This window comes from Astatotilapia calliptera, chromosome 9 (assembly GCF_964374335.1).
Source record: "Astatotilapia calliptera chromosome 9, fAstCal68.1, whole genome shotgun sequence".
NCBI lineage: Eukaryota > Metazoa > Chordata > Actinopteri > Cichliformes > Cichlidae > Astatotilapia > Astatotilapia calliptera.
Genome location: NC_137430.1, coordinates 30,198,090 through 30,214,299, shown reverse-complemented (window position 1 = coordinate 30,214,299; position 16,210 = coordinate 30,198,090). Strand labels below are relative to the sequence as shown.

Here is a 16,210-nt window from a genome sequence, read left to right as displayed (position 1 = left end):
GAGAGTATGCAGGCCAAATCAGCAATTTACAATCTTCTGTAATTCTATATTTCTTCATTATTGTCCACCAGAGTTTAATAGTAAATTCAGTGATGAGATTTTTGTTCGTGGGCTGGGTAGTTTCTTCTCCCAATCTTGCTTGTGGATGACATGATAGGCAATAATTTAACTCTATATGCTTCCATTTTGAAGTATATTCTGATGAACACCAATAAACAGTATATCTCAGCTGAGCTGCATAGAAATATTCCTTGAAATTCGGGAGGGCAAGTCCTCCTTTTTCTTTTCCTGATTGGAGTATTTTAAATCTTATTCTTGGCTTTGTCCCTTTCCAAATAAATTTACTAACTAATTTATCCCATTTACCAAACTGTGCATCTGTTATTTGGACTGGTAATGAGGTGAATAGGTACAATAACCGGGGAAGCACATTCATTTTTATTACCTCTATTCTTGAGCTAAGGTCCTTGACAAGCGGAGCCCATTTAATCAGATCTTTTTGGATTGTGTTACTAAACTTCACATAGTTTGCCTCGTATAAAGTACTTGTATCACTAGTTAAATAGACACCTAAGTATTTGATCTTATTTGAATCCCATTTTAATTTAAGTTCATTTTGTAATAATTCTTTGGGGAAATAATTCAGACAGAGTACTTGAGTCTTTACGATGTTTAGTTTATATCCTGCGTTTTTACCAAAATATTTTAATGCTTTAAACAGCCAAGGAAAGGTCGTATCAGGATCCTGTAGATATATAATTATATCATCTGCAAAAAGACCTATTCGTTGTTCAAGTTTGGAAACAAAAACCCCTTTTAAGTCTGTACTTTGCCGTATATACTGAGCCAAAGGCTCAATATACAAAGCAAAAAGAGCTGGACTCAAGCAGCAACCTTGCCTAGTTCCTCTAAAGAGCTCAAAGCTGTCTGTCAAGTCCCCATTTATTTTAACTCTAGCCATTGGCCTATGATACAGGGATTGTATACACTTGATGAAGATACTGTCAAAGCCCATTCTCTTCAAAACAGCAAAAAGAAATATCCAAGAGACTCTGTCAAAAGCCTTTTCAGCATCTAAACTCACTAAGGCTGTTGGGATTTTTTCTCTATTAACTTCATTAATTATATGCAATGTGCGTCGTATATTGTCTTGTGTCTGTCGCCCCTTAATGAACCCTGTCTGGTCTTCATCCACCAGGTCAGGAAGGAACAGCTCTAGGCGTCTTGTGATTATAGATGTAAATAGTTTATAATCAACATTTAAGATGGAGATTGGGCGATAAGAATCACAGTTTTCCTTGTTTTTACCTTCTTTCGGTAAGACTGAGATGATGGCCTCTTTCCAGGAAGGTGGAATTTTAGCGTGTTTTATTGTCCAATTAAAAGAATCTATCAAAATAGGGGCCAAAACCTCTTTGAAAGTCTTATACCACTCATTGGGGTACCCATCACTCCCTGGACTTTTATTCGTCTTCAATCTCCTTATTGCCTTATCCAGTTCTTCCTTTGTAATTGGTTTGGTTAATAGTTCATTTTGAGTTGTCCCTATTGAAGGGAGGTCTAACTGATCCAAAAACTCTACAATTTCTGGTCCATTTTTCTGATCCAGTTGACTATACAATGTTTTATAATATTCTTGAAAGGTGTTTTTTATCTGTGTTGGTTCATATAGTAGTTCCTTGGTATTTGGATCTCTAATCTTGTTGACTGCATTAGTTATTTGCATTAATTTTAACCGTTTAGCCAATACTTTAGTTGCTTTGGAGCCAGACTCATAGAATGTTTGTTTTGTGAATCTCAGTTTCTTTTCTATTTCCTCCATAGTCAAATCACTTAGTTGTTTTCTTACGTTTTTGATTTTTTCAGCCAAATCAGGACTCAAATCTGTATGCTTTTTTTTTTCCAAATCCCTTAATTGTTGTTCTAATTTGGACTGTGTAAGCTTCTTCATTTTTTTGAGGTAGCTGGTCCTTGATATCAAATACCCCCGAGTTACTACTTTCACAGTATCCCAAATTATTGTTGGGTCTATCTGATCATCCTTATTGTGGGCAATACAGGTTTGTATTTCTTTTTTGATCTCTTTTACCTCAGATTCATTATTGAGAATACCAATGTTCAATTTCCATAATAATTTCTTATTCTGATTATGTAGGTGAATGGTCAAATGAATGGCGTTGTGATCCAACAAGTCGGCTATACCGATATTGCATTCTGTGACTCTATGTTTATCACTTCTATTTATCAAAAAAAAATCTATCCTAGAGTGAACCTTATGGGCTGCTGAGAAATGGGTATAATCCTTCTCCAGAGGGTGTAATTCTCTCCATACATCGCAGAGATCCGCTTCCTTTATTAATGAGTTAAGAGATTTAGATTTATTATCTTTGCGTCTTTTTTTGCTTGTAGTATCTTTAGTATGATTTAATATACAGTTCCAGTCGCCCCCACATATCAAGGTCCCTTCACTAAAGCTTATAATTTTTTCAGATAGTTTTTGATAGAATTTTGAGTTGTCCTCTGGAGGGGCATACACATTTATCAGGGACACCACTTCATTATTAATCCTCCCTTTGACAGCAACATATCTACCCTCCTTGTCACAGATTTCCTCTAACTTTTCGAAATTTACCGTGTTAGCTAATAAAATTATAACTCCTCTTCGTCTGCTATTCTTACATGAGCTATAAAAAGAATTTACATAGCCAAGCTTTTTAAATTTTTCATGTTCTTCTTTTGACATATGAGTTTCTTGAATGAATATAATCTGTGCCTTGTGTCGTTTCAATTTAGATAGCAATCTACTCCTTTTAACTGGATTCCCCAGACCATTGATGTTGATTGAAATAATTTTTATTTTACCTACACCACTCATGATTCGTACAGTGTGCAATGATCATCCCCTCTAGTTTAAGAAAATAAAATAAAACAATATTACTAGACATTAAACAAAAATTAAACACAAACTTGCGACTCCCAATTAGTAGGAAGAAACTGTCTCCCACCATGACCCCGTTGGTAGATCTAGGGTAAAAAACCTCCGTAAAGGAGGGCCCTATGAAATATTTGAGAACTGAAGAAGTAGTTCCCAAATTATAGTCCAACGTATTTACCTCCATCCGGTGTTGCTCCTCCAGAACTTTGAATTTAAGAGGCCTATAATTTTCTGATCAGTAACAGGGGGAAGATATCCCCCGAACTAATCAGCATTTCTCTGAAATTCCTCCAATTTTTTTTTAACTCTCTGCCTCAGGGAAGAAATTTGCTCTCGATGGGAGATTGAGGCCCGTTTCCACTCTCGACACCTTCTGCTTAGCGCATCGTCCTCCTCAGATGCCGCCGGGATCTGGACATCGTATCCCCTCCTCTGCATCTCCATAGCCGCCTCTCGTACGTTACCGTAGTTTCTGACTCCGTCCTGCCAGTGGATCCGAATGCTCGTGTAGGGAGTTTGGAAGCGCACTCCCGCTTCCTTTAGTATCCGCTTAACTTCTCTGTATTGTTTGCGCTTTTGAACAATATCTGATGCATAGTCATGATCAAAGTAGATCGTCTTGCCATTCACCTGGATTTGCTTCTTTTTCCAAACTTCTCGAAGTATGAGTTCTTTCGTTGTGAATTCCTGGAAATTAATAAGAATCGGACGTGGGAATTCTCCAGGGCGCGGTTTCTGTACAGAGATACGATGGGCCCGCTGGATCTTAAGTTCTAGCCCGGCTGGTATAGGTATCTCGTGCTGTAGCAGCTCCGAGACAAAGTCTTGGACAGATCTCCCCTCGGAGCCTTCCTCCACTCCAACCAGGCGTATATTATTTCTGCGGGATCTTGACTCCAGGTCCACCAGCTTGTTCTGAATAAATTTCTGTGTTTTCAAGCTTTGGAGGAGCGCTTCAATTAACTCCATTGTCACATCTTCTATATTTCCCACTCGATCCTCGGCTTCCCCCACTCTCTTCGACAGAGTTTTTATGTCCTCCTTTATCTTGTCGAGCTTACCGCCCAATTCCCGCTGTAGCGTGTTAATGCCTTCTCTCAGCCTTTCATTATCTTGTTTCATTTCTGATTTCAATGATTCGATGGCTTTTAGTAATTCGCCAGCCGAATCTCTAATTATGCCATCGGGGCTCGTGCAGTCTTGTCCTGTTGCGTTATTGGTATTTATTTTTGCGGCTTTATCATGTCCCCTTGGCATTTTGGCCTCCTTTTGCCTTATTCCTCACCAATTATATTCGTTTTGCTCAATTGAATTGTCTGTTGACGAGTTTTCGGTGTTTTAAATTCCTGTTAGGGAGCTACCACCAAACGCGTCCACTCAATCCGCCATGACACCCCGTGTTTGTTCAGATGTAATCTCCTGTAAAGATCTGATGAAAATGTTCCACTAGCTGGATGGATGGATTTAATATTTCTTTTTCTGAAGGTTGCTCTCTTCCTGTTTCTGCCAGTGCTGACTGCACAGATGTAATATAGATCCATGTCACTGTTTGGAAGTATCAGAGAACTGCTGATGCTGTAAAGCTGCTGGTCAATCTGATGGGCTGTTGTGTTGCTGTTGGTGATGCTGGATGAAGGGCTGGTGGACCAGGTGAGCTCAGGTTGAGGGTAGATCCCGTCTTAGCTGCATGTGATCCTTTGTCCTACTTGTTGGAGATTAACTTTACGGACTGGAGCTGGAAAAATATATATTTCTAAAGAAGTCAGAAAGAGATTTTGTTGTCACAATTTTCCTTTTCTGTTTATTTCATGTTAACATGATTTAATTTATTGAAAAACATGTAAACACGGTGAATGGCCTGCTGAGGATTGGGGCAAAGTCATATTCTCAGATGAAGCATCTTTCCGATTGTTTTGGGGCATCTGGGAAAAAGGCTTGAGCGGAGAAGAAAAGGTGAGCGCTACCATCAGTCCTGCGTCATGCCAACAGTAAAGCGAGTGGGCTCACTCATAATTTTGCCCCCAAACACAGCCATGAATAAAGAATGGTACCAAAACACCCTGCAACAGAGAGCTACAGATTAAAAATGCCCAAGGCGAAGCACTCAAAGGTCTGGCTGTACTTCACAGCATCTGATGAAGCACCTGGTGATGCATAGCGTTTTTGTAAAAGCTAGAAAAAGCACCGTATTTGATAGCTTGCTACAAGACCTCACACCGAGCACATCTACTGCAGATGTGGTGCCTGTTATCGGACCCGGAGTTAGTAATATCCCCCAAGAACCCGAAGAGTGGAGTCCTGGTCTCTAGCCCTGCCAGTGTAGCCCCGGTTCCAACCAAAGGAGGTATGTTGTATCAACAGAAAAGGCTAACTTGGTTATCATTTTGCAGAAAAAGACTGCTAAAAATAAAAACACAAGAGGTTTTTGTATAAAGTTTGTGTTTTCCATTCTTTAACCTCCGGTTCGAGCACCGGCACGGTTTCAAAATATCCAGTTTGACACCGGTATCGGATAAAACTTAAAGGATTCCCATCCCTATTTGTTACCATGTTTCCATTGTGTAGTGTAGTCGATAGGTTAGTTTTCTTTGTCAGAACAATGAGGCCACTGCAACTGTATGACATATATACCTGTATACACTTGACTTATACTGACATGTATACACTATACATACACTGGAGTGGTTACATAATGGAATCACTGTGATAAGCATCTAACCTACATGTTTAAAATCACAAGACCCGCATATTTAGGTCAAATATTATCTACAATTATATTAATGAAGTTTTTGCAACCTGGGATTGTTTTTTTCTCGCCTCAGCTGCCAGAAGGCAAGAAAAACTGTATTTTCTTCCTGTTGATATAATTCTGTGTATTAAACTCTGTTCCAAGAATTTTAATCTTTTCCAGAGGATCTTTTTGAGTGCCTTGATTTTGCTGAATCTAAAACAGCTCGATCTCCACATCGTTGGCGGAATAAGTGCGACCTGTGGGAGGTACCTATTGAAATAGGGTGGAGCCGTAGGCACATTCAGTTAACAAGGGTTCCATGTTAAATCAAAATAGAATCAAACACGTAACAGTAGCACCTAAAACAATTTAAAAACTTGATTTTATTAAGTCCTGGATCCGTTGACACAGCGCTCTGTTTTCTTTTGTTTATAGTTTGTCCTTTTGGCATTAGATCCTAGGTTCCTTAGCTGTAGTTACTGGTCATTGTTTAGTAGGTCTCCTTTGTGTCATCTTCCTCTGTATTAAAGTTCACCATGTTGTTGATTGTGTCTAATCTGTCATGTTTCTGGTCTGCCTGGTTAATGTCAAGTTCGTGTCATGCCTGCATCTTTTCATGTTTTCCTGCTGGTTTGCAAACCAGCTCCTTCGTCCAGTGTCTGCTTTTGGGTCTGCTCTAACAAACACACCGGTGCTCCCCGCCGTGAAATACGGTTAAAACTGTATGATTGTAAGCAGTGTTGGTCAAGTTACTTGAAAAAAGTAATCAGTAACTAATTACTGATTACTTCCCCCCAAAAAGTAATCCCGTTACTTTACTGATTACTTATATTCAAAAGCTATTAATTATTTAGTTACTTTTAAAAAACACAATTTACAATCTGAAGAGGTGATAAAGCGATAGATCTTTCAGCCTAAATCTACTTTTTCTACATAATCCATCATACAAAATGTAATGAAATGGAAACGTTTATTTTTTAAACTTGTTTTATTAGTTTTAATCTTTTAACTTTATGCATCAAGCAAAAATTTAATTATATGCAACATTCTCTGACTGGAAGAAATTAGTTTAACATTTAAACCTATTTTCTGCACATTCCAGCACATAAAATAAAATATTTTTTGTGTTTTCACTCACTCTTTCAAATAGATGCAAGTAAAACGAAAGCCAATACACACTTTACCCCAACTGGGAAACACAAAATAAAACGGAAAATCTTTAGTGTCGTCTCCACTAAAACTCGCTGCGTTGAATGCAAAAACTGCAAGAAAATTTTTTGTTTCTGCGCAGCGCCTTGAATGTCTGCAACAATGTAAAAAGTAAATCACTCTAAAATACAATCAATACATGCGTTGCTGCCTCCTTATACAGTGGAATAAAACATATAAACAAAACAACATTGGCAGCCGCAGCCGTCACAAAAATCTTCAGCTCTTCACTGTTGACTTAAACCAGCCTATAACAAATAAAAATAAACACGTGTGTATCGGACCTCGGCCCTGCAGCCAGAAATCCATCCAGGCAAAGCAGCAGCTTGGCAATCTATAAATGAAAACAGGACATCCCCTACACTGAACAACTGACCGCAGCAGGAATATTCCTCCCATATGGCTTCATATGTATTGTTCAGTTACCTGTTTACAAGTTGGCGACACCCCTTAAGAAATATCAGCAAACAGTGGCCTTGTCCACCACACGTTTCTTCACAGGAACAAAACAAACAAACCTCCACCAAATTAACAAAATGTAAGTGGATCACTTTCAGTGACCAACCACTCCAGTAGATAGTTTGCTGAAATTTTGTTGTCACAACTCCTTTCTGTTTATTTCATGTAAACATGATTTATTTTACAGAAATCCTGTAATTCTTGAATCTTATGGAACGCCAGGACTGCCATAACGAATTAATTAAATACACCCTTAAATAATTAATTAAATGTGGCAATAATTAATTACATAAATATTTATGACACATGTAATTAATTAATTATTGAAAATGTTCTGTTATCACTAAAAGTTGTAAAGTGTATCACTAAAATATCATTCTCAGTCAGTTGTTATTTGTTATGTGTTTACAACATCCTCTGTGGTTGCTCCAAGTAATGCACTTTAGAAACGCCTTTATTGAACAGGAAGTCCGCTCAGTCGAGCAAAGCAAGTGAGCAATAGTGATGGTAAATTTGATTCTTTTTACTGAATCGAGTTTTAATGAGTCACTCACCAAAGTGAATCGGGTCTTTTGAGGCATTTGATTCACTAAGTCAGTTGACCATAGAGACCACAGGAGAAAACAGTGCAAGGGAAAACAATAAGGCAGCTCACCCCTTCTGTTCCAGTGCTATTTACAATGAAAACTAATGTACACACTATATACAGAACTCAGAAAGTCGCAAAGGTCACAGGCACAAAGTCATGGGTTTTGGAAGCCAGGGTCAGGTCTGTTTTTATATATATATATATATATATATATATGTATATATATATATATATATATATATATATATATGTATATATATATATATATATATATATATATAACCTTGAAGGGATTACTTTTTAGATACTGACTCATGTTTAATGCAACATCACAAAGTTATTGCTTGTCATGAAGTGAAAACCAGCTCTCCCTCCAGGACTATTTGACAGAAAAGAAGGTGGGAACAAATCCAGTACATTACAGACCTCTCTGGAAACTGGATTTGAGAATATTTACCACTGCTACAAGAATGACAGAAATGGATAAAAAGTTGTTTTGTGCCTGGAGATGTTGTCATGGTTAGATCCCAATGTAAAAACCTCGAAGGTCTTGGGTATTCTGAAAAATCATAACAACCTTTGCAGATAAGAAAGGTCTGGTACGTGTAGTTCGTCTTCACACAAAAACAAACGTGATTGAAAAACCTGTAACGAAAATTACTTTTGTTATGTGAAGCTACAAACTGATGAACTAGATTACTGGTAGAAGGATGTATGAATGAAACATGGTCTGCCCTCTTATGCATATTGTATGAATGTATCATGACTTATTATGGCTCCTTTAAGTTAAAAACCACTCCTGCATGTTTTAGTAATAAAATCTTTGATCAGTTTCATAAATTGTAACACTGCTCATTTTAAGTGTTTTTCATTTAGTGCAACAGCTGGATATTAACCTCATAATCAACATAAGCAGCAAACATAATATAGCCATGAGATGTATTTTGTATATTGTGCAGGAAAAGCTGCTCTGTACCGTAAACGCTGAGCATCAAAGTCTGTGTCCAGCCAGAGACGTCTACCTCAGATAAAACTGACATATTAGATATCAAATAACTGAAATGGCTGAAACTTTAATCCCAATGTAAAACAGAAGAAAGTTCCTCCATCTCTTTAACTGTGTTTTGTTCTGTACTTTGTCATAAATTTGTGAGTGTGAACAAGAGTCTGATACATGAAAACACCCATTCAAAGGCATTGTGTAGTGCAGATTAGGCTGTGTTAGTCAGATGACTTCAAAACACAAATCTAAAGCAGGTTTTCCATCTATCAGGAACAACGTGAGCGTTCAAAGCTGTCATAGAAAATGTTTTTAGTTTAAGGTCAAAAATATATATGAAAAAAATCTAAAGTAAACCATACTCATTAAACACAACATATTATTACTGCTTTGAGAATTACATGGAAAAAACAATAACAGATGAAATACTAATTCAAGAGTAAAGTAAAAATGTCAATATAAAGTTGATGTTTCATGTAAAACTAGATAGTACAGAATTAGTAAAAGTGCACGTTAAAGTGAGATTTTGTTCATGTTTATCTTGTTTTGTTCACACATACTTGACTCGACTCGACTTTTGTAATTCCTTTATGATCACGTCGTTCTAAAAAGCTTCCAGTTAATCCAAAATGCTGGAGTTAGAGTCCTGACAGCAGACAAATCATCTTTCTACCTTGTTAGCTTCTCTTCACTGGCTCCATGTTAAATCTAGAATTGAATATAAAGTCCTGAATAATCAGGCCCCATCATTTCTTAAAGACCTTGTACTGTAGTACCGTATGATCGCAACAGAGCACGTCGCTCTCAGACTGCAGTCGTACTTTTGGTTATTAGTTTTGAAAACTAGAATGAGAGCAGAGCTTTCAGATATCAGACCTCTCTCCTGTTGAACCAGCTTCCAGTTTGGATTTGGGAAACAGACTCTTCTCTCTGCTTTTTCTTCCCACCTTCACAAAGTGTTTGCTCATAGGGGGTCGTCTGCTTGTTGAGGTTTTTATCTAATACTGGTTTCAAGTTTGTCCAGGCCTTTAATGTTCATGTTTGTTCTTCTTATTCTGCTTAGCAGTAGAAAATCTACATAAATAAAGCTTCTATGCCATAAAAAGAAAAAAAATGCTTCCTTGAAAAGACTAAATTTACAGGTTAATATTGAATATTACATAAAATAAACTGTGTATGGAGTGTTTTTGAATGGGAGAGATGTAGAAATAGTCACAGTCAGTGAGGCAGAATCTGTGGAAAGGTGAATTTAACAAAAACAAAGAAAGTGAGCCTTTATTATTGGCTGGACACGACGCTACAAAATAAGAAGCAAACAGGGAACTGAAGGAAAACCTAAACTGGAAACAGCTAAACAGAGGATCAAGTGAAACATGGAGAACATAGCAAAAACCTGACAACCAGGAACAAGGAGCATGAGACAAACACAAAGGAGGAAATGCAGAGTGAAACACCGAGATGACAAACACACGATCCGACATGGAGTAGAAGCAAACACACAGGAAATATACACTAAGAAATGAGAGGATGGAGAACAGGTGGGAACACAGCTTCAATTAAATAGATGTGACGAGGCGGGGAGCAGAGCTGAAGACATGACACAAGACACAGACTGTCAAAGTAAAACAGGAAATACAAGACAGACACAGAGACGCAGTCTCAACACTGAGAAATGGTAACATGAGAATAGGTGAGGTGAGCCGCAGGAAGAGAACAGAAACCAGGAACAATCAGAGGTGGGTCGAGTATCCAAAAATTGTACTCAAGTAAGAGTAGCATTACTTTAAAATATTATTACTGAAGTAAAAGTGAAAAGTAGTCGTCAACAAAGTTACTCAAGTAAGAGTAAAAAAGTACTTGGCGAAAAGACTACTCAAGTAGTGAGTAACTGTTTGAAATGTCCAATTTATTTTTTAAATAAATGTTATCAGACAAACAAAAATAAATAAATATACAAATTTTACCATTTTCAAAAGGAATATATGTAAAAACATCAACAAAATAAGGCACAACAATTCTAATTTCCAGATTTTCACAACATTTTTCAAACAAGCTTTTTTCACCAATACCTACAGTAAATAATATAAATATATAAACAGTGCAAACAATTTCCAGTGACAAGATATGCTGTAAACTTTATATTAATTTTGCTCCAAATGCCACAGCAGCCTCAGAGAAAACAGAACGAGGCATCTTGAACATATGTACATACAAGCCAGCTCAGTTTACCATAAATTGTATGGGTGTGCATCTATTTCTGCATATTTAGCAAACATGTGCCATTTCTTCACTCAGTGAGGTGATGGTTAAGCTTCAGCAGCAGTTTGCTCTCAAGGTTCTTTCTGTGAAGTTGTGACTGTTTAGCAGTGAACAGGAGTCCTGCATGACTGAGAAGTCCTTCACAAGCTCCAGATGCAGGAAGAGCTATGTTGACTTTGATTGACAGCTTCTTGATGTGAGGAACGCCATGCAATAGATCCACGCCTCCAGTGAATGGACATGAAAGGTACCGTTCCAGCCCTGCATCTGGCTTTCCTGACCCCATGGATCCATCATCTTCGTCGAATAGGCTGCTGTTTGTGCTGGCCTCATCCAGCTCTGTGTCTAGGTGATGTCTGATGAAGTGGAGACCTGTGGAAAGATGTATGGTTTTCAAAAGAATTAGGTCTGGTCATTATATTGCTGTATACACTGCAAAGCTGCAGATGTTTGTTTGGAGCTAGCCTCCAAAAGCTGGCCATACACTGTGCGACTTTTGGCCCATTTTGAGCCGATTTGTCAGTTGCGCAACCGTTTTGGGGATCGGCCCGTGTTTTGCCTTAATCGTGTGTGCATCGTGTCGTATACATGGGGTAATGAAAAGCAGTTAACACCTCACGACCAGCTCCCAATCATCAATCGTATGGTCACATGATAATCAAACCTGTTTGAAATCCTGTCGCCCCTCAACGCAGCCTCTCACACTGCGCATGCACAAACACAGAAATGACAGAGAAAAGGTGGAGCAGCACGGCAGTGCAGCGTGTGATCTGGACACAAGAGATGGAGGCACAACTTGTAGGATGAGGCAAGCTCATCTGAGTACGTAAGCGTAGAGCTGCCACCCAGGCAAAAGAAAAATAGAGCTATATCATGTTATAATGTGAAAATTTTATTGTTCTAACAATATACTTTTCATGTTCGTGCAATATAATATTTATATTGTACGAACATGATAATAATGTATATTGTAATAACTTTTTACTTTCTACTTTTTAATAAATGGTAAATGGCCTGCATTTGTATAGCGCTTTTCTAGTCCCTAAGGACCCCAAAGCGCTTCACACTACATTCAGTCATTCACCCATTCACACACACATTCACACACTGGCGATGGCAAGCTACATTGTTGGGGCGATCGTGGCTCAAGAGTTAGGAGTTCGCCTTGTAATCGGAAGGTTGCCGGTTCGAGCCCCGGCTTGGACAGTCTCGGTCGTTGTGTCCTTGGGCAAGACACTTCACCCGTTGCCTACTGGTGGTGGTCAGAGGGCCCGGTGGCGCCAGTGTCCGGCAGCCTCGCCTCTGTCAGTGCGCCCCAGGGTGGCTGTGGCTACAATGTAGCTTGCCATCACCAGTGTGTGAATGTGTGTGTGAATGGGTGGATGACTGGATATGTAAAGCGCTTTGGGGTCCTTAGGGACTAGAAAAGCGCTATACAAATACAGGCCATTTACCATTGTAGCCACAGCTGCCCTGGGGCGCACTGACAGAGGCGAGGCTGCCAGACACTGGAGCCACCGGGCCCTCTGACCACCACCAGAGAATAGGAGGATTTGAGGGTCACACTCCACACCAGTTTATGGCGGTAAAGCACCATTATGTTGTTTGACAACTGCCAATAAACATTAAAGGAGAAGAAGAAGAAGGGGCAGAGCAAAGTAAGAACGTTCCACGAGAGGAGGTGTTTGCACAGAGAGCTGCTTTTTTATTCAAAGAGAATAAAGTAGTACCACCGTTTGGATCGATATCTGCATCGATCTGCCCACCCTTGTCTCCTGGATCGTAGCTGAGATCAGCGTGAACCACGTGGGTCTCTGCTCCCTGATCTGTTTCCTGTGTTTGGAAAGAGTTCCAGCTTCATCGCGGAGTTTCTCTCGGTCTGTGGGCTCATCTAAAGGTAAGCACCGAGCTAACTTTACTGTGAGTTCAGTTCATGTTGAGTTTAGCTCCTGAATGAGGTCTTCTGCTGCTCTCCTCGGTGTCTGTTCACAGTTTATTGTGAACACGTTGAGAGAAGAGTGAGAGAGTGTTTGGAGAAAAACACAAACTAATCATTAGCTCAACAAGTTGAGTGTTTGCTGTGATGCACAGGAAGATGTTAACAAAAACTAATGAAACAGAGATGAAAGTAAACAGTGTTCATATTTGAAAGCACAGAGAATAAAATATATTGTGGTGGTTAATTTGCAGCTCTTGGTGATTTGGGAGAACCATGTTTTTAATCATGTTGTGGATTGAATGTTGGGTTTTATTTCATTTTGTCTACAGAAGTTTTTCCCACCTGTGATCGTTCAGATTGATTTGTTGGTTTGACTTGAATCATGTGAAGGTTTAAAGCTGCACTTCCCCCAAAAAGAATAAAGTATAATCATGAAGAATGTAATAATGTCTTCCTGTGTCAAACACAGCTGCAGTCAAAGCAGGAAGGAAAGCACTGAAACCACTGATCAATGACCACGAGTACTGTGGGAAATATAAATGTTGTAATTTTAAATAAAACAACATTAATCAAGAGGTTATAGAAGGTTTAAACTGGAAGACATTTAAAGTAGTGTTTTGCTTGTAACTGCATACGTGCCTGCGCAGATTAGAACAGGATGTACTCAGGATGTGTCATATACGATCATGGGGCCTCACAACGAGAAACAGGAAACAGATGGAGGTGAGAGAGTGCTGAAACCGTTAGTGAGGAACAAACACCAATACTATAAAAGGAGTTGCAGACAACTGTAACTCACTGGCGCATGTTATGTTATCTGCTTACGCATGAAGGGGCGTGAACCCTGACATGTAAAACTGTGTATCGAAGTGCTTCCTCTTTGAGATCTACTGGACTACGCTGAGGGTGGTGTCGTGTACATCTCCCACATATGTGCTTAATAAATAATTGTTGTTGACTGGACAAGATCTGAGTAATGTTTTTTTGTTCTCAGCCCAACATCAAAGAATCAGGACAGTACCGTTCAGAGACAGTTGGGGAATGGCTGCACAGAATCAAACTTTTAGGAGTGGTGGAGGTGGTGGGACTGGGGGGCTGAAGGAGTTGAAAGTGTGGGGTGGGGGAGTAACAGGTCTGTCCCTGTTTGTGGAAACCACAGGAGGAGCTGTTCAGGCTGTTGCTGGGTGTGAATTGTTGATGGAGTCTTTAAACTTGTAGTTGCTGTTTTCCAGACTGAAGCAGAGTCGTTAGCTGAAAACTGGTTTTAGAGCTTCATTCAGGACACCTTCTCAGGCTCTTACAGCCTTACCTGTATCATAACAAAGTGTATAAACCCCAATCCACCTTTAACATGGTCCTTCTCATATGAGATACTTTGACTCTTCAGTGCAGTGTGGAGCCTAACAAAGATCTGTTTTGTGTCCCAGCTGATCAGCAGGAGGAGAAGAGTCTGACGGAGCAGCAGAGGAACATTTTCAGCCATCTGGACTCAGCTGAGTCACTACAGAGGAAACAATGAGCTCAACACAGGAGGTGAGGAAAATATCACAGTTTCACCAAATAATCAGTCACGTCTAAAACTCTCATCCTCCCAACCTGTTATATGACTGTGTTGCATATTATTATATATTATGTTGTTTTTTAGAGACCACAGCACATGTTAAAATAAGGAAGGTTTATTCATAAAAAATATTTATTAATCAAACAGACAAAACATTTTTTTCAACATCCCCAAAAATACACATTCAAAGCACCACAACAGCAGCCCGATATCAGACAGAAGCTGTCAGCTGAGCTCTGTAGAGTGGGCAATTATAATGAAGCTCTTCAGTTTGATTTGTAGATTCAAGCTGCTCTTCATATGTTTGGCCAGCAGATGTCACCAAAGAGGACTGTGTTGAAAAGCTTTGAGTAATGAACCTTTTTCAATACAAGCTTCAGTGTTTCAGAAAGCTTCATTTGGCCATCACTGATATAAATAATATTATAGAAATGATCAGAGGAGGCAAAAGTACATTTACTCTATACTTAAGTAGAAGTACAGATATTAGTGTTAAAAAATACTTCAGTAAAAGTATTCATTCACCTTCTTTCCTTAAGTAACAGTGAAAAAGTACAGGCTCTGAAATGTAATCAGAGTAAAAAAGTAAAAGTAGCTCCTTGAAGAACTTTTTAACCACATGTTTTTATCCAAAGTTAACTGAACCTTGTGCTTTATTAATGTAATAATAAACTAAGATTAGTAGATGAAGTACAAACTATTTATTTCTAATAAAGGTTCTCTGTTTGAATCAGTTAAGTAGAAAATGAAGGAAAATAAAACATATGTGTATTTTCTGTTGCCTACATTGTAGAGGGTGACTTTCCTCTAAACAGGAACATGAGCAGGGAAGAGGTTAAAGTGGGATTGAGCAGGTGGGAACCCTAAAATCAGCTGTAGTGGCTCAGCGTGGGGAAAAGAATCACAGCTCACAATAATTTCTGTTGAGAGCTCCAGTAGATTTTCTTAAAGTACAGGCTGTGATCAGCTGACCTGCTGCTCTCTGTGGATGTACTAGGGCTGCACGATTTTGCATAAAATGAGAATCACGATTTTTTTGACTTAGAATTGAGATCACGATTCTCTCACGATTTTCTTTTCCAGTATAAATATTTCTTGCACTTATTAACTGCACATCAACTTCGTAACAGTTGAGACTGAACATAAAAACAATAAATAAACATAAAAACAACAAATGTTTCACGTTTTGTTGTTGCCGCAAAATGTTGTACTGCTTGAAATTCTGTCTCCACCGTTGCTCGACGCTACGTGTATAGAGCAGGTAGTGCAACAATAGAAAAATGGTTGCGGGACGGCACCGTGTAGCGTTTGTCTAGGGTGTTGCCGCAGGTTGCCGACCCCTGGTCTAGGGTGTTGATCATTTTCCTAAATCCCTCGTTTTGCACAGTGTTGATGGGAGCCATATCTTTGGTCAGGTGATAAGTGATAGCCTCCGTAATTTCTTTGTGCCTGCGGGAGTTCGACGGGTATAGGGAAGCGCTGTATAAGGTTCCCGTTATTGATGTTTGGGTGGTTGACCGGGACGGAT

The 16,210-nt window shown here is 39.0% G+C and overlaps 1 protein-coding gene across 5 annotated transcripts in view; it reads left to right on the top strand.

The window, feature by feature from the left end:
* Nucleotides 1-12,736: 12,736 nt before the first annotated feature.
* The window catches only part of LOC113029474 (uncharacterized), a 71,691-nt gene continuing 68,217 nt past the window's right edge, over nt 12,737-16,210 (top strand). Inside the window, exons 1-2 of one of the 5 annotated variants that reach the window (XM_080306635.1) lie at nt 12,737-13,079; nt 14,549-14,654. In XM_080306635.1, coding sequence (XP_080162761.1) covers nt 14,637-14,654 — 18 coding nt within the window. In that variant the 5' untranslated portion in view covers nt 12,737-13,079; nt 14,549-14,636. The remainder of the gene's footprint in view (nt 13,080-14,548; nt 14,655-16,210) is intronic. The other 4 variants (XM_080306632.1, XM_080306633.1, XM_080306634.1 and 1 more) reach the window with 4 other exon arrangements.